A 19,408-nucleotide genomic window follows, 5' to 3' on the forward strand; every position below is an offset into this window, starting at 1 on the left:
GCTCCAGACGCTCCAGACGCCTCCATTACTGCGCCCACGATCGATTCCACTGAATTATATTAATGCAGGAGAGCAGCGAGCACTTCAGGCTGAGATACATTAGCTTATCTGGGTTCAAGGTAAACACCCACTTCACCCTCCCTCCCTCAGACACACCCAGTTGTTTTTATACTAGTTTACTTCTGCAGGTTCTCCCAATTTAGCGTAGGAGGACCCAGACGGTGTCTGAGGGGGGTAGATTCACCTAAAATAATTGAATTGGCAGAAAGGTGACGCAGGAATTCAAGTCTCAGTCTCAGTTTAGTCATAATAAGTACATTATAAGGCCAAAAGTATATGGACAACCCACCAAGACAAGTTGTTCATATATTTTTTGGGGGAAATGTCCATATACGTAATCTCTACCCCCCCCGACCTCAAAAATATATGGACAACTGACCAAGACGTCATTTCTTCCCCCCAATAAATATATGGACACCTGACCAAGACATCATATCTTCCTAAGAATATATGGACATCAGACCAAGACATCATCCCCACAAAAAATATATGGACACCCGACCAAGACGTCATTTCTTCCCAAAAAAATATACGGACACCTGACCAAGACATCATTTCTTCCACCCAAAAAATATATGGACAACTTACCAAGACATAATTTTTTTGGTCTGTTGGTCCTGGATTCTATAAAGTTGCTTTGAGACAATGTCTATTGTAAAAAAAAATAAACAAAAGAGCTGCTCCTGTACACATTTGGCAGGGCTTTCCACAGGATTTTACAGTGTGTCTGTAACAGTTGTGCCCAGTTAGTGCTTTTAATCAAAAAAATTTATTATTCTGACCAAATACAGTTCGAGCACTTAAGAGTCATGCTCAGGGGTCCAACAGTGGCAGCTTGGCAGCGATAAGGGCTTTAAAGTGAAAACAGTCTGATCACTAGTCCACAGGAGAACATGCAAAATCTACACAGAAAGGACCCTGAATTGAAAATCGAGGCCCCAGGTCCAACCATCAAGCTGCTCTGTCACCAATATTATAACATGATGGTAGTATACGGATCCAATCTACTAGAAGTATTAAAAACAAATAAATCAGTAAAGAACTGAACCAAATCAGTCAAACCCTGTTTCGTTTACCTTCTCTATATGTGACAGCAAGTTATTTAGTCCGATTTTTTCTAACTGCAGGTTGTCCACCTCAGCCTGAGATATTTTACTCTCTCGTCTGAACGTTTCTGCAAATACAGACACATAAAACATTTATAAAGATAATTAAACACTGAGATTTATGAGATTTTAATATGAAATGATGGACAGAGTTTGCTGGGCAGAGGGGGGCAAAGCTTCACCACCCAGAAACCAGGCTGATAGCATTTGAACTTGAGTAGGTTGTGGGATGCAGGGTTTTGATCATCAACCCATTCTTCCAGTAACACCAAGCAGATTCATAGAGATATGTTACAGATTGAAGCGCTTACTGTAAATTGTTGTTGGTTCATCGTTCGGATGCAGATCAGGAGGTACACAATTGGGGTGCGCCTCAAGTACCTACCAAAAACACAAAAACCACATCACACATCCACATAGAAGTGGAATGACAGCTTTTTCCTCTATGGAACTAATAAACTCTTCCTGATGATCTGAGGGCTCTGGATCTATCTATCCATCCATCCATCCATCCATCCATCCGTCCATCCATCCATCTACTCGGCTGTTCCTGTTAGGGGTCGCTGGCGGATCGTGATCAGCATGATTGATTTAACAGAGTTTTTACGCCGGCTGCCCTTCCTGACACGACCCTCCCTAATTATCCGGGCTTGGGACCGGCACTACAATGCACTGGTTTATGCATCCTAGCGGCTGGGTACCTATAGGGCAATTCAGTGTCTCCAATTAACGTGACTGCATGTTTTTAGACTGTGGGAGGAAACCCACACGGACACGGGGAGAACATGCAAACTCCACCTGGGGATCGAACCCAGGACCTTCTTGCTGTGAGGCGACAGTGCTACCCACTTAGCCACCGTATTTAAGAGGGGGGTTTACATTAACACAATTGGAATTTAGTATACGCTTTAAGGGTTAAGGGCCTTGCTCAAGGGCCCAACAGTGGCCAACTTGGTAGCGGTGAGGTTTGAACCAGTGACCTTTTGCTTACTAGTCCAGTACCTTAAGACTCAACTGTTTATTTTAGCTGTAATTACTGTTTTATTACTTTTAACATGTTCACCTGCACGTTTATATTGCTTTTCTAGTTTTTAATGATGCATTTGCACTTTTAAGTGGTGCTGGTGTGTTTGTGTGTGTTGTGCTGGTATGAGTGGATCAGACACAGCAGCGCTGCTGGAGTTTCTACACACCGTGTCCACTCACTGTCCACTCTATTAGACCCTCCTACCTAGTTGGTCCACCTTGTAGATGTAAAGTCAGAGACGATCGCTCATCTATTGCTGCTGTTTGAGTCGGTCATCTTCTAGACCTTCATCAGTGGTCACAGGACGCTGCCCACGGGGCGCTGTTGGCTGGATATATTTTGGTTGGTGGACGATTCTCAGTCCAGCAGTGACAGTGAGGTGTTTAAAAACTCCAGCAGTGCTGCTGTGTCTGATCCACTCATACCAGCACAACACACACTAACACACCACCACCATGTCAGTGTCACTGCAGTGCTGAGAATGATCCACCACCTAAATAATACCTGCTCTGTGGTGGTCCTGTGGGGGTCCTGACCATTGAAGAACAGCATGAAAGAGGGTAACAAAGCATGTAGAGAAACAGATGGACTACAGTCAGTAATTGTAAAACTACAAAGTGCTTCTATATGGTAAGTGGAGCTGATAAAATGGACAGTGAGTGTAGAAACAAGGAGGTGGTTTTAATGTTATGGATGATCGGTGTACAGTATCTATATTTTAAACATGTCTGCTTATTTAGTTCTAACTCTCAGGCAAAAATATCAAATTAATTAAGAGCCAAATATAAATGTAAACCTGAAATATTATAGATTTATATATATGATCTTACCTTAATTTGTTTTATATTAAAACCTGTATGTGTTAGGGTCGTGTGGAGGTTCCCGTTCTCCCCCATCGCTGTCCACCCAAACTCGCCTGCACTTCAGTTCAGTCGGACGGAAATGAAAGCTGAAGATCAGGACCAGAACCGGTTTGTGTCTCAAACTTCAGTCGTGTCCAAGGTTTCTGAGGCAGCGACGGCAGTCCGGGCAGCCATGGTTGCCTGGTGATGCCTAAATTCAGTGCCCTGCACCCGTCTCAGATTAAAACAGGCTGGACTACAATAACAATGGGCTGTAACAGTGTTAGAGTGAAAATAGGGCATCAAGTCTTTAAGTCCTTCATGGCCTTAAGTTTGTTACTGGTTGCCCTGAGGTTCTTTAGCTTTGAAAGTTTTGCCCTGTTAAAAGGTTAATTTATTTGTTAATCTCAAGATTCTTGCAAACTGTCTTGTGCCCTGGTGAGGTCTTGACTATGATTTGGTCATTATAATACGTCAAGGTTTTTGGATTTGAACATCATCAGTGTAGCTTTGGCCGTTTGTCTAGGGTTCAAAAACACAAAACCTGAGCAATATCTCATATCTGTGGCATGTGTCTATAAGTGAGCTTTAAAATGCCCCCCTAATTATTGACTATTTAACCATTTATTATATATGCTGACCAGAGTGGTTAGTTATTTCCAAACCTTTAAGATGACCAACCTGTTCAACCATGTACCGCCATGAAGATGACAACCTTGTAACCTCTCAAAAAGAATCGAAAGGACGTCTGTCTTCATAAATCTAAATCTTTGACACAACTGACCACGAGATTTTAAGATCCTAACCTCATATGAGATTGGGTTGGTCTCTCTGGCTCGAGACCAAACTCGTTCCAATCTTATTTAAGTGGCCATGTATATTATGTGGCACCCTCTGTTATGTGGAGTGCCACAAGGTTCCATTCTGGGAGAAGAACAGTTCGATCTCTATATGCTTCCATTAACCAGAATAATCAATAAACATGGTGTATTTTTTCACCAGTACACAGATGACACAAAGTTGTATAATTCTTTAGCTTCTGATCCTCACAAATCTATTAACACCCCACTTCATTTCTGGAGGGTTGGGCTGTACTAACCCTAGGCGCCTAGGGGCCAATGGAAGTCAGGTTTGTAAAGATTGTTTGTACAGATTTATTTTTGTTTGTTTGTTTTAAAGGTTTTTTATGAGCTTTATATGAAAGAAAAGAAAGTGCTGCATTAGTTTTGGTATTTCACATGAACGTGTGAGTGAGTAAATGAGCAGCAACTTTAGCTTTTATCCTCTTCATCTAATGTAAAATAATCTTCTATTGATTTTCCGGGAGGTTTTATTCACTTTACTGTATCATCGACTAAACAGGCCGAAGGTTCTTGTACTTCCTGTGGAAGATTGTGCAAAGTGCTAGCTTATACACCGACCAGGTATAACATTATGACCACTGACAGGTGAAGTGAATAACACTGATTATCTCTTCATCACGGCACCTGTTAGTGGGGGGGATATATTAAGCAGCAAGTGACATTTTATCCTCAAAGTTGATGTTAGAAGCAGGAAAAATGGACGAGTGTGACGTGAGGATCTGAGTGCCAAATTGTGATGGCTAGACGACTGGGTCAGAGCATCTCCAAAACTGCAGCTCTTGTGGGGTGTTCCCGGTCTGCAGTGGTCAGTATCTATCAAAAGAGCTCCAAGGAAGGAACAGATGTTTGTTTGTTTGTTTATTAGGATTATAACGTCATGTTTTACACTTTGGTTCCATTCATGACAGGAACGGTAGTTACACATTACACAAGATTCATCAGTTCAGGTTTAATATCGAACACAGTCATGGACAATTTTGTATCTCCAATTCACCTCACTGGCATGTCTTTGGACCGTGGGAGGAAACCGGAGCACCCGGAGTAAACCCACGTGGACATGGGGAGAACATGCAAACTCCAAACAGAAAGGACCCGAACCGCCCCACCTGGGGATCGAACCCAGGACCTTCTTGCTGTGAGGTGACAGTGCTACCCACTTAGCCACCGTGCCGCCCAGGAACAGCGGTAAACCGGCGACAGGGTCATGGGCGGCCAAGTCTCATCGATGCCCGTGGGGTCCGATCCAACAAACGAGCTCCTGTAGCTCAAACTGCTGAAGAAGTTCATGCTGGTTCTGATAGAAAGATGAATCAGAACTACTACTGTGAGACAGGCTTACTTGTTTAAACAGGCAAAAAATTCCACAGGGACAGTCCAGAAAAACTTTCTCGCTTTGCTGTCTTGACCAGAAATTCTCTGGCACTGTAATAATCCTTCTCATGATGCCAAAATAAAATTTGTATAAAAAAAGTTTATTAAAGTTTCTTCATAAATTCTTATTTATTGTTTTCACAGTGGAAATGAGCATTTTCAGGTGTGTAGCTATTTTTTTACTCACTATGCATATTAGCCAATCTAAAAATGAGATATAACATTAAAACCACCTCCTTGTTTCTACACTTACTATAACCATATAGAAGCACTTTGTAGTTCTACAATTACTGACTGTAGTCCATCTGTTTCTTTGCATGTTACCCCCTTTCATGCTGTTCTTCAATGGTCAGGACCCCCACAGAGCAGGTATTATTTAGGTGGTGGATCAATTTCAGCACTGCAGTGACACTGACATGGTGGTGGTGTGTTAGTGTGTGTTGTGCTGGTATGAGTGGATCAGACACAGCAGCGCTGCTGGAGTTTTTAAATACCGTGTCCACTCACTGTCCACTCTATTAGACACTCCTATCTAGTCGTTCCACCTTGTAGATGTAAAGTCAGAGACGATCGCTCATCTATTGCTGCTGTTTGAGTCGCTCATCTTCTAGACCTTCATCAGTGGTCACAGGACGCTGCCCATGGGGCGCTGTTGGCTGGATACAGCGCTGCTGTGTCTGATCCACTCATACCAGCACAACACACACTAACACACCACCACCATGTCAGTGACACTGCAGTGCTGAGAATGATCCACCACCTAAATAATACCTGCTCTGTGGTGGTCCTGTGGGGGGTCCTGACCATTGAAGAACAGCATGAAAGGGGGTAACAAAGCATGTAGAGAAACAGATGTACTACAGTCAGTAATTGTAGAACTACAAAGTGCTTCTATATGGTAAGTGGAGCTGATAAAATGGACAGTGAGTGTAGAAACAAGGAGGTGGTTTTAATGTTATGGCTGATCGGTGTATATTTAATATAAGATTAAACTAGTTACCCAAAAATAGATTTTATGACGATATTTACCCTTATTTGCTTTTATTTATCAAAGGTGCTAATCACTCCAAAGCTAACGTAACGTAGTCTCACTGTGATTGGAAGACGAAGTAACAGCAGTGGAGTTTGTTTCCCTCTAGTGGTTATTTAAAGAAATGACACTTAGGATCCTTTAAACAAGTGAAATAACTGCTGCTAAAAATAAAATATATTATTATTATTATTATGAATAATAATAATTGTTATAATAATATTAAAAAAAATTATAGTAATAATAATAATAATAATAATAATAATAATAATAATGTGTTTCATACTTAATCACTTTATCCTGGTCAGGGAGCTCCTGAAGGAAACCCACACAGTCACAGGGAGAACATGCAAACTCTACACAGAAAGGACCCACAACGCTCTACCCAGGACCTTCTTACTGCAGAGAATATAAAACCTCCTTACAAAGCAAAATGTCATTTTACCCTGGACAAAGCACCAATTATTCCCTGGGCATCACAGTTCAGCCGTTCACTCAGAGGTAATGTAATGTAAAATGTAATGTAATGTGTAATGTAAAAGAAAGACAGTTCACCAACTGGCATGTTTTTGGAGGTGGGGGAACACCAGCATAACCAGAGAAAACAGAGACACAGAGAAGCATACAGTATATGTCCAAAAGTATTTGGACGCTTGACCATGAGCTTGTCAGGCATCCCATTTAAAAAAAACACAGTATTAAATGCTCCTCACAAGACTTTGAAGTATGTGTGTGGGAATTTGAGCATTTGTAAGGCACTTTCTTGGCTGATGTTGGTCAAGGACACTGGAGTTTCTGTAAACTGAGCTTTCTTCATGTCTTTGTAGACCTTCCCTAAACTGTTGCTGCAAAAAAGCATATAATTTCTTTTATATTATTGATTTATTAAAGCTTTTAGTAATTGTTGTGACTGTAACACATAAATTAAATAATTAGAAGGGGCGTCACAGTACTTTTAGCCTTGTAGTGGACCAATCTTCTCCAAAACAATGAACAGAAGTAAAGATTCAACCCAGCTGACCAACGAATGCCTTAAATAAATGAAATATTGTAGAATTATATCATGCTTTTTCTCATGTTACCTATTTTTAGTCTTAAGTACTACTCATTTATTATGAACTCCATCAGATTATTTCAACATTTCTCTTTGTAACCAACCTACTTTGCTTTCCTCTGATTCATAATTCTGTGTTTAAAATTTAGAAAGGAATAAAATTATGCAGCTTTTTCTACTTGGGATCTGAACTGAAGACCAAGTGGAACTCGTAAACGGTAAAAGCAGCCGGATGTTTTAAATCAACCCGGTATCAAGTGGCACCCTGGGAATGCAGGGGGGCCGGGGCGTGCACGCCGACGTCCCCTCTCAGCACCTGTGGGTTCAAGTGACCGAGCGAACCCTGAGCCCGGCAGAAATAAGAGCCGTGCAGGCCAGAACCTCGGCTCCGCTCAGACAGAGGGACTTTTGTGCCCGTCGAGCCCCCGGGAGTCTTGGCGGTGGGCATCGGGCTGGTATCTCAAAGGCATTTCCTGCTATCTGAATTCGGCCTCTCCGATTACAGCTAGAACACGGTCACAAAGCGTCGGCGAGCTCAGATTATTAAAAAAAGCACGGGGTCTGGGCACGAGGTCAAACCGCCACCGCTCAGGCCGAGGAAAGGCGAGACATGAATAAAAATTTTGATTAAAGCAGCGACCCAGCAAACCAAAAACAATCCGGAGAATCAGAGGACGGCGAGCACGGACTGTTGAGCAGCTGGAGTCTCGTATCCAGCAAGAACTGGAACCATTAGTGTCCTCAGTTCCACACACATTAAAAAGTAGAAATTAATAGGAACACTGATGGAACAAAGGGGGGAACACAGGGGGGAACACAGGGAGGAACACAGGGGGGAACACAGGGAGGAACACAGGGAGGAACACAAAGAGAAACACAGGGAGGAACACAGGGAGGAACACAGGGGGGAACACAGCGGGAACACAGGGGGGAACACAGGGAGGAACACAGGGGGAACACAGGGAGGAACATAGGGGGGAACACAGGGAGGAACACAGGGAGGAACACAGGGGGAACACAGGGGGGAACACAGGGGGAACACAGGGGGGAACACAGGGAGGAACACAGGGGGAACACAGGGAGGAACACAGGAAGGAACACAGGGGGGAACACAGGGATGACAGACACAGACATGATCAGCTAATGTCCAAGCCAATGTGAGGTGCACTTGTCGGTGCGCTCTCAGTGCAGGTCCCGAACCTGGATGGAAATAAGTGCACCCGGCGTAAAACTGGGGCAAGATCTGGTGGCGCGGTGGGTAGCACTGTCGCCTCACAGAGAAAAGATCCTGTATTCCTTTCTGTGTGAAGTTTGCATGTTCTCCCTGTGTCTGTGTGGGTTTCCTCCGGGAGCTCCGGTTTCCTCCCACAGTCCAAAGACGTTCAAGTGAGGTGAACTGGAGAATCAAAATTGTCCATGAGTGTGTTTGATATTATTGTCAACTACTGGTTTTATGACCGTTGTAGCTCAGTGGTTAAGGTACTGGACTAGTAATCAGAAGCTTGCTGGTTCAAGCCCCACCATTGCCAGGCTGCCACTGTTGGGCCCTTGAGCAAGACCCTTAATCCTCAATTGCTTAGATTATATACTGTCACAGTACTGTAAGTCGCTTTGGATAAATGCGTCCGCTAAATGCTGAAAATGTAAATCTGAGAAAAATAAAAAGCTCTAACATTTGTTTATTCATATGCAAGTACAAATCTTCAAATTCTATTTAAAGGATTAAAAAGAAAAGTTTACAATGATTAATAATATTTCCGCTGACCCAAGAAGCACAAACAGGAATCTGTAATAAAAACAGCCTCTCCTTTAAATCCTGTTAGTGCATCGACAAAAACACACCAGGTCAAAATAAAAGGACGCGCTTCTTTATCTTCTGTCTGCCTGCACATCTGTAAAAACACGGGATCGCCTGCATGATCGCCCTCGCCTCACTGAACATCAGTGGGAAGGCCGCTGACACTTTCTTCAACCCAGGACGTCTGAGGACTTCAAAGCAGACGTCTGATCCATGCAGGTCGGCGTCTGACATCTAACCGGGATGGTATGTCCGTATAACAGATAAACATCACACGCACCGTCATACCCGGTGTAGGCCGCCCACAAACCCGCCCGTATACGTATGTACCATGTTAACCTGCCTGCTGTTTGAATCAAGGTTGTTATGAGTAGGGTTGCCAGATATGACAATAACTTTGTTGGTTGCTTCACTTTCCTTTTGGATCAGTGTGGTTGTAAATAAATGCACCTACACATGAGCGGTGTGTACAGACAGAGTACAGATAACTAATCTAAATACTGCAAGATATCATCCAGGCCGCGGGATATTCCTCTAGCACACCAGCGCTTAGATTCTGAACTCCCCGGTTTGAATCTCAGCTCTACTACCGGTCGGCTGGGTGCCCCCTAGCGGGCACAATTGGCAGTGCCTGCAGCATACAAAATTGGCCATCAGTCTGCTGGGTGTGAAAAGACCGGACTAATAAGTAGGCGGGGTCTTCAAATGCTGTGCAAGGACGCTGGTTTGCAGCTCGAGGCGTCTGTGCAGAAACTGAAGAGCGTGGAGATCGGTGCGTGTCTCTCCGTGTGAAATATCCAGCCTCAAATGCGAATCCAACAAAGCACGGGCAAATAAGAAGGGGTTGAGGGACTGCGCACTAAAAATATTTTAAACTTTATTTAACCAAGAAAAGCACATAAACAAGAAAATGACAATTAATTGGTGAGTTAAAACATTAGAAGTCATTTCTTTTTATTATTCCAAGCTAAATAAATGCTCACAATAATAAATAACTCACAGATTCTTCTTTTCATAGTTATACAAACATTTCCTGAAATGGGGTTTGTATAACTACAGCTTATCTATCTGTCTGTCTGTCTATCTGTCTGTCTGTCTGTCTGTCTGTCTGTCTGTCTGTCTGTCTGTCTGATACACCTCATACACACATTTTATGATGGGTATTTTATGAATGTTATAAGCTTATATCTATGTTTATCGAGAGGATACGTGTATGTTATAATAATATATCACCTTACAGGTAACATATGTGGGGGAACATTATTGATACAGGGGAGTATATGAGATAATAAAGAACACACAATCTTTCAGGACGTCCGTACCTATCAGATGAAGAAGGTTTTGGGACGTGAAAAGTAACCTAAAACCCCACAGTATGGAAACTACTGTATATGATCTACTAGTAAAAGCTCTTTCTCTCCTTTCTCTTATTCACGTTCGGCTCATGTTGCAGCTCCATAAATCTTTCCTTACAATAACAGTTACAGGTGAAGACTCCTGTTTGGGGTCTGATGTTCCTCCTTTTTGGGTTTCCACCTCTTGCAGGACTGGATGAATGTTAAACAGAGCTATACAAGTGAAAGAACATCACAGCTCGAGCCGTAAACATAAACCCCGCCGGTGTACCTTCACCTTCTCTGGGTAATTGGTGGTTTGGCAATGATACGGTACGAGGTGCTGATTTAACTTCCACAGATGATGATGTCATTTCCTCTTGTTTTCATTCAGTCCAGACCTTGTTTTGTTTACGTAATAGGGTGTGGGGACTAACCACCCAACAGCACACACCACTACGACCAGTGCAGACCATCAATGATGAATTACTTACTGGGATTAAATGCTGATCCCCTCCTTTTTGGGCTCTGATGTTCTCCTTTTTAAGGTCTGATCCACTTCTGTTTGAGGTCTGATGTCCTACTTTTTGGGGTTTGATCCACTTTTTTTTGAGGTCTTATCCCCTTCTTTTTGGGGTCTGATATCCTTCTTTTTGAGGTCTGATGTCTTTCTTTTTGGGGTCTGATGCCTTCCTTTTAGGGGTCTGATGTTGTTCTTTTAGGGGTCCGATTCCCTCCTTTTGGGGTCTGATGTTCCTCCTTTTAGGGGTCTGATGTTCTTCTTTTAGGGGTCCGATTCCCTCCTTTTGGGGTATGATGTTCCTACTTTTAGGGGTCTGATGTTCTTCTTTTAGGGGTCTGATGTTCTTCTTTTAGGGGTCCGATTCCCTCCTTTTGGGGTCTGATGTTCCTCCTTTTGGGGTTCTGATGTTCTTCTTTTAGGGGTCCGATTCCCTCCTTTTGGGGTCTGATGTTCCTCTTTTTAGGGGTCTGATGTTGTTCTTTTAGGGGTCCGATTCCCTCCTTTTGGGGTCTGATGTTCCTCCTTTTAGGGGTCTGATGTTCTTCTTTTAGGGGTCAGATTCCCTCCTTTTGGGGTATGATGTTCCTACTTTTTGGGGTCTGATGTTCCTCCTTTTTGGGGTCTGATTTTCCTACTTTTTGGGGTCTGATGTTCCACCTTTTTGAGGTCTGATTTCCTTTTTTGGGGTTCCGATATCCTTCTTTTTGAGGTCTGATGTCTTTCTTTTGGGGTCTGATGTTCCTCCTTTTTGGGGTCTGATGTCTTTCTTTTAGGGGTCTGATGTTCTTCTTTTAGGGGTCTGATTCCCTCCTTTTGGGGTCTGATGTTCCTACTTTTTGGGGTCTGATGCCCTTCTTTTTGGGGTCTGATGTTCTTCCTTTTTGGGGTCTGATGCCCTTCTTTTTGGGGTCTGATGTTCCTCCTTTTTGGGGTCTGATGTCCTCCTTTTTTGGGTCTAATGCCCTCCTCTTTGTGGTTATGGGAGTTAAGCATGTTATATACAGTATATGCTGTATCGTTTATTGTAAACACCTGTTAGAAACGGATGTTGCTAAAAGACACGAACTCGTTCATTTGAAGGAGTGTCTATAGTGTCCACAGACTTTTGAAAGCACGAAGAAGCAAAACATGCTGCTAAAGTTTGCATCGTAACAGCTAGATCTTATTACGTCACAAGTATGAAAGATCAGAATCGACTCACTGAATCGGTTCCTGATTTCCTGTCACTCTGCTGTGGGAGTTGTGAGAAGTGCCCACACAGCTCCTGTTTGTTTTGTCCCTCCAGCTCCTCCACCTCCCGAACCAGTGAAGCGTTTTAAGGTGGGACTGGAGGAAGCGGAGGGTGTAAACAGTTTGGGGAAGACGGTGCGCGGTTGTGGTGTGAGTTTGGTTTGCGGGGGTTCGAGCCTGTGAGACGGATTACGCTTCAGTTCCGAACCAGAAGAGAAAGCTTTTACTGTCCTGCCACCAGATACACCAGCACTGACAGTTGTGGGGCTGTGAGACGGGTCCGCGTTGTTTCGGGCTTGTTCCAGTCAGGGTCAGAGCTGAAGTTTGGATGGGTACTCGGTGCTCCGTCCCGCAGAGGCTCGGATGGGATGCACAGTGAGCTTCATCTGCTGCGAGGACGAGTTTCTGCAGATGCCTCTGGATCATCATGAGGAGAAAAAGAAAGAGGAAAAGAAGCTTCTAACAAAGGTAGGAGACCCATGTTTTCAACAGGTGACATCCAGGAGGCATAAAGGTGTAAAACCTGGGCGTGGGGACATTAGGTTGTAGTTCATACTTACAGTTTATATGAAGATAAATGATCATTTAAGGTGCACTGGACTATATATACTGTACCAGTCAAAAGTTTGGACACACTTTCTCATTCCTGTGGTTTTTCTTGATTTTTTTTTTTAATTTTCAACATTGTAGATTAATAATGAAGACGTCAAAACTATGAAGGAACACATATGGAATTATGTTAGTGAACAAAAAAGTGTTAAACAAACCAGAATATGTTTTATATTTTATATTCTTTAAAGTAGCCATCTTTTGCTTTGATGACAGCTTTGCACACTTTTTGGCATTTTCTCAATCAGCTTCATGATGTAGCCACCTGGAACGGTTTTCAATTAATGTTTGTGCTTTGTCCAGAGTTAATTTCTGGAATTTCTTGCTTTTTTAATGTGTTTGAGAGCATCAGTTGTGCTGTGCAGAGGTAGAGTTGGTAAAATATAAAACATATTCTGGTTTGTTTAACATTTTTTTGTTCACTACATAATTCCACATGTGTTCCTTCATAGTTTGGACGTCTTCATTATTAATCTACAATGTTGAAAATTAAAATAATCAAGAAAAACCACTGAAGAGAAGGTGTGTCCAAACTTTTGACTGGTACTGTATATATATAAATATATATATATATATATATATATATATATATATACAGTATATATATATATATATATATATTTATATATATATACAGTACCAGTATATATATACAGTGTATCACAAAAGTGAGTACACCCCTCACATTTCTGCAGATATTTAAGTATATCTTTTCATGGGACAACACTGACAAAATGACACTTTGACACAATGAAAAGTAGTCTGTGTGCAGCTTATATAATAGTGTAAATTTATTCTTCCCTCAAAATAACTCAATATACAGCCATTAATGTCTAAACCACCGGCAACAAAAGTGAGTACACCCCTAAGAGACTACACCCCTAAATGTCCAAATTGAGCACTGCTTGTCATTTTCCCTCCAAAATGTCATGTGATTTGTTAGTGTTACTAGGTCTCAGGTGTGCATAGGGAGCAGGTGTGTTCAATTTAGTAGTACAGCTCTCACACTCTCTCATACTGGTCACTGAAAGTTCCAACATGGCACCTCATGGCAAAGAACTCTCTGAGGATCTTAAAAGACGAATTGTTGCACTACATGAAGATGGCCAAGGCTACAAGAAGATTGCCAACACCCTGAAACTGAGCTGCAGCACAGTGGCCAAGATCATCCAGCGTTTTAAAAGAGCAGGGTCCACTCAGAACAGACCTCGCGTTGGTCGTCCAAAGAAGCTGAGTGCACGTGCTCAGCGTCACATCCAACTGCTGTCTTTGAAAGATAGGCGCAGGAGTGCTGTCAGCATTGCTGCAGAGATTGAAAAGGTGGGGGGTCAGCCTGTCAGTGCTCAGACCATACGCCGCACACTACATCAAATTGGTCTGCATGGCTGTCACCCCAGAAGGAAGCCTCTTCTGAAGTCTCTACACAAAAAAGCCCACAAACAGTTTGCTGAAGACATGTCAACAAAGGACATGGATTACTGGAACCATGTCCTATGGTCTGATGAGACCAAGATTAATTTGTTTGGTTCAGATGGTCTCAAGCATGTGTGGCGGCAATCAGGTGAGGAGTACAAAGATAAGTGTGTCATGCCTACAGTCAAGCATGGTGGTGGGAATGCCATGGTCTGGGGCTGCATGAGTGCAGCAGGTGTTGGGGAGTTACATTTCATTGAGGGACACATGAACTCCAATATGTACTGTGAAATACTGAAGCAGAGCATGATCCCCTCCCTCCGGAAACTGGGTCGCAGGGCAGTGTTCCAGCATGATAATGACCCCAAACACACCTCTAAGACGACCACTGCTTTATTGAAGAGGCTGAGGGTAAAGGTGATGGACTGGCCAAGCATGTCTCCAGACCTAAACCCAATAGAACATCTTTGGGGCATCCTCAAGCGGAAGGTGGAGGAGCGCAAAGTCTCGAATATCCGCCAGCTCCGTGATGTCGTCATGGAGGAGTGGAAAAGCATTCCAGTGGCAACCTGTGAAGCTCTGGTAAACTCCATGCCCAGGAGAGTTAAGGCAGTTCTGGGAAATAATGGTGGCCACACAAAATATTGACACTTCAGGAACTTTCACTAAGGGGTGTACTCACTTTTGTTGCCGGTGGTTTAGACATTAATGGCTGTATATTGAGTTATTTTGAGGGAAGAATAAATTTACACTGTTATATAAGCTGCACACAGACTACTTTTCATTGTGTCAAAGTGTCATTTTGTCAGTGTTGTCCCATGAAAAGATATACTTAAATATTTGCAGAAATGTGAGGGGTGTACTCACTTTTGTGATACACTGTATATATATATATATATATATATATATATATATATATATATACTATATATATATATATATATATATATATATACACACACAAGTACACAAGAAGTCAGGTTTGTGTGATGGATTCGGTTTTATCCCCTTCTTTTTGGGGTCTGTTGTTCTTATTAGGGTCTGATGTCCTTCTTTGTGGGGTCTGATGTCCTTCTTTGTGGGGTCTGATGTCCTCCTTTGTGGGGTTGGGGTCTTATGTCCTCCTTTGTGGGGTTGGGGTCTGATGTCCTCCTTTGTGGGGTTGGGGTCTGATGTCCTCCTTTGTGCGGTCTGATGTCCTCCTTTGTGCGGTCTGATGTCCTCCTTTGTGGGGTCTGATGTCCTTCTTTGTGGGGTTGGGGTCTGATGTCCTTCTTTGTGGGGTCTGATGTCCTCCTTTGTGGGGTCTGATGTCCTCCTTTGTGGGGTCTGATGTCCTCCTTTGTGGGGTTTGGGTCTGATGTCCTCCTTTGTGCGGTCTGATGTCCTTCTTTGTGGGGTCTGATGTCCTCCTTTGTGCGGTCTGATGTCCTTCTTTGTGGGGTCTGATGTCCTCCTTTGTGGGGTTTGGGTCTGATGTCCTCCTTTGTGGGGTCTGATGTCCTTCTTTGTGGGGTTGGGGTCTGATGTCCTTCTTTGTGGGGTCTGATGTCCTTCTTTGTGGGGTCTGATGTCCTCCTTTGTGGGGTCTGATGTCCTCCTTTGTGGGGTCTGATGCCCTCCTTTGTGGGGTTGGGGTCTGATGTCCTTCTTTGTGCAGTCTGATGTCCTCCTTTGTGGGGTCTGATGTCCTTCTTTGTGGGGTCTGATGTCCTCCTTTGTGGGGTCTGATGTCCTTCTTTGTGGGGTTGGGGTCTGATGTCCTTCTTTGTGGGGTTGGGGTCTGATGTCCTTCTTTGTGGGGTCTGATGTCCTTCTTTGTGGGGTCTGATGTCCTCCTTTGTGGGGTCTGATGTCCTCCTTTGTGGGGTCTGATGCCCTCCTTTGTGGGGTTGGGGTCTGATGTCCTTCTTTGTGCAGTCTGATGTCCTCCTTTGTGGGGTCTGATGTCCTTCTTTGTGGGGTCTGATGTCCTCCTTTGTGGGGTCTGATGTCCTTCTTTGTGGGGTTGGGGTCTGATGTCCTTCTTTGTGGGGTCTGATGTCCTTCTTTGTGGGGTCTGATGTCCTCCTTTTGGGGTCTAATGTTCTCCTTTGTGGGGTTGGGGTCTGATCCCCTTCTTTTTGGTGTCTGATGTCCTCCTTTTTGAGATCAGGTTTCGAGACCAAGATTTATCACCTTAAATGTTACGTATAATCTAATAAAAAGAATTCAGTAGTCCGCTGTCTGGGAAAAGACAGGACTAAAAAACTAAAAAGTTGGCGGGGTCTTCGAGGCTGTGTAAGGACCCTGGTTAGTAGGCCGAGGTGCCTGTACAGAAGTGGAGGAACGTGGAGATCAGCGCGTGACTCTCCGTGCGTGAGACTGGTGTCCGGTATGGGCGATATGTTGATCGTTACTGCGTTCATAACAGCTGTGGCTCGACAGATCGTCCAGTATAAAGGTTTTGTCTGTTCTAAACTGCCCACACGCTTCATTTCTTTGGCAGGTTCTTCCGGTGCATATTTGGTCTTCCTCTCTTCATCCTCCATCTGTTTTTGTTTATTTTTTTCACCATATCGATGAAACCTCTCTGGTAACACTGTGATGCTAATGCTACCTGGTTAACTTTTGAGCTCTATCTAATCTGCACCATTTGCTGCCTTTTAAAACCTACAGCTGTTAAAATGAGCTATGCTACGGTATGGCGGTATATGAAAAATCCATACGGTACAAGGAATTAAAGACGAAATACCGAATGTACCGTCATACCTTTCCAATGAACTGGTTCTTCTGATAAAGTGTCCAAAATCAAGAGAGCTTCAGTTTGCTTCTTCATGGAACGTTTTCCAGGATGTTCTGTGTTTGTGTTTGTGATGGAGATGGTTAGCAGGGCTACATGTGAAGACTGAAACAGGTGGATTAGGTGTCGCCGCATGTCCCTGTGCTACCGTTCAGGTTGTAGATTGTCCCGCGTGCGCTGTGGTGGGTCGGCGAGCTGCCAGCCCCTAATTACTGCCTCGTTTTATTCAGCCTAGCAGGTTGTTTTTTTAAAGAGGTGATTACCTTCAGGATTGTGCAATGCAATGTGCTTCTTTTTTTTTTTGGTCGCAGCCCTTTTCACACATTAACCTTTATTACATTTCCCGGGTCGGGACTTGCTGATCGTATATGTCAGGTCTGTTTACTTGGTGGCCTTTAACGCTAGAAGACGGCACAGTGGCTCAGGTGGTAGCACTGCAGCACAGTGAATTGTACCCACCACGACCTTGAATGGAATAAAGTGGTGGTAAAACAGTAAGTGTTTTTATTTAACAACCTCTAAAACCCTCCTATTTCTATCCAGACTTGGGTTCAGCACTTAAAGCGCACTGACATGTGCATCTACCAATAGCTAGGCTGGTTCAGCCACCCCCCCCAAGACATTAGCCAATCACGTCCACATCTTACCCTGACCTTTACAGGTGTGTGTAAACTTTTAACCTCGAGTGTATGAAAGAGTATTTTGCCGTATTTGTGTCTCTAATCCACCTGGACGCAGGAGAACACACAAACAGTCCCGTCCATCACCGCGGTTTGGCACTTTCACCGACACTACCCCGATCCTCACAGCCCTCGTGTTTGCTTTCATCCTTCAGAGGGGAATAAATCACACGACTGCTGGTACGGGGATTACGGAGGGCGGGGCGGGCCGGCGGTCCGGGGGCAGCGATGGCAGAGTGTTTACGTAGCAGGTCGGAGAGAAAGTGAAGTGTTTGTTCAGCACTCGTGTTTACGAGCCTGACAGACAGCGTGGTACCACACGGCGCTCCTGATTACACCCCGGGACGCCCGGCGTTTCCGCTCTCGGGCGTGTCGAGGCAGAGACGGCGGGATGTACGTGGTGTTGTTTTGATTCGCGTGCGTGGAGGAGCAGGATTTTTAAATTCTAGGGCTTGTTTAGGTGCAGGACGCGGCGTTCGCTTTTAAACCATCAGGAAAACGTAGCGTATCGTCAGCAGGAACTAATGACGGATCTTTAACCGAAGATTTACTGTCGCTGCATGATTTTGTACGTTTAACCTGGAAACACCGCTCAAGTTTTGAGAGTGGCGTTGAGTTTTAAAGACGTTGAGTTTCGAGGTATTTTTCCCCATAAGGATGTTTGTGAAACCTGTTAATGCGTCCATGGTCCCGTGGAGCTGCAGATATTTTAGTCTCATGTAAAATAATGAGGTTGTTTTTGACACTTAAACACTGAAAATAACACAAATATAATATAAACACACTGAAATACAATTACTAACAGTTACACATCAATAAAAATACAATAAAAGCTGCACTTTAGTTTTACTTCTTTATTGTTTCCTGACGCTTCTTAATGCTGGAGATGCTTGATCTTGGAATACCGTATTCCCTTCAGCACCGGCGCATTTACATGAGAAGTGCTGTAAACAATTAACACTTGCTTTAGTAAATATTTAGACCCCTTGACTTTTTTGCACTCTTTGTGTCATGGATTTGATTTCAGATAGATATAATTAATATTTTTACTCATCAACCAACACCTAATCACACAGAATTATTTAAAAATTAACTTCTTCTTTACCACCCGCCTCCCCAAAAAAACCTATAAAAAAATCCAATATAATAAGAGGACGCACCGGTGGCACGGAGGTCTAATCCTTTAGTCCACCTCTGCAGAAATCTGGGGCTCTGGAATTCAAATCTCAGCTGTGCTATCGGCTCATCGCTGCTGCAGTAGCGGCCTCTGCTGTCTGGTTGCAGCACTGCACAGAGATGTTGAATAATGGAGAGCAGTGTGTGCCGCTCTGTATGTGATCCTGGTCCTCGTGCAGGTGAAAAGAAGCGGTTTGCTACTGCACACAAGTCTGAGTGGGTTTTTTTTAAAAGACAGAAAATGTAGAAATAAAATAGTTATAAAAGCATTTAGTTCGGCTCTGAAAACGTTCTAACATCACATAGTTTTTCTGTTTTGTATTAAACAGGTTAAAAATAAGTTTTTCATCTTTTAATGGTGCAGTTAAACCTGATGTTCGAGAGTGTAAACACCTCCCGGGTGTAACAGAGACGTGTGTACGTTCATCATCCTCATTCTTGTGGTTTCTTTACCAGGCGGCTCTTCTGTAGCGACTCGTATGAGAAATCACCCCCCGGCAACCAATAAAG

General features: G+C 43.5%; 2 protein-coding genes across 5 annotated transcripts in view; one reads left to right on the forward strand and one right to left on the reverse strand.

Annotated features, from left to right (window-relative positions):
• Nucleotides 1–7,801, reverse strand: part of trpm2 (transient receptor potential cation channel, subfamily M, member 2) — a 40,713-nt gene extending 32,912 nt beyond the window's left edge. Inside the window, exons 1-2 of the mRNA XM_063006616.1 lie at nucleotides 7,618–7,801; nucleotides 1,137–1,234 (exon numbers count right to left, since the gene is read on the reverse strand). Of these exons, the coding sequence (XP_062862686.1) occupies nucleotides 1,137–1,234; nucleotides 7,618–7,801 (282 nt within the window). The remainder of the gene's footprint in view (nucleotides 1–1,136; nucleotides 1,235–7,617) is intronic.
• Nucleotides 7,802–12,494: 4,693 nt separating this feature from the next.
• Nucleotides 12,495–19,408, forward strand: part of tns1b (tensin 1b) — a 237,564-nt gene continuing 230,650 nt past the window's right edge. For 3 of the 4 annotated variants that reach the window (XM_063006567.1, XM_063006573.1, XM_063006568.1), the window contains exon 1: nucleotides 12,496–12,706. In XM_063006567.1, the coding sequence (XP_062862637.1) occupies nucleotides 12,602–12,706 (105 nt within the window). In that variant the 5' untranslated portion in view covers nucleotides 12,496–12,601. Of the gene's footprint in view, nucleotides 12,707–19,408 lie in introns of all 4 variants that reach the window. The other variant, XM_063006574.1, reaches the window with a different exon arrangement.

This window comes from Trichomycterus rosablanca, chromosome 12, assembly GCF_030014385.1.
Source record: "Trichomycterus rosablanca isolate fTriRos1 chromosome 12, fTriRos1.hap1, whole genome shotgun sequence".
In the NCBI taxonomy this organism is placed as follows: domain Eukaryota; kingdom Metazoa; phylum Chordata; class Actinopteri; order Siluriformes; family Trichomycteridae; genus Trichomycterus; species Trichomycterus rosablanca.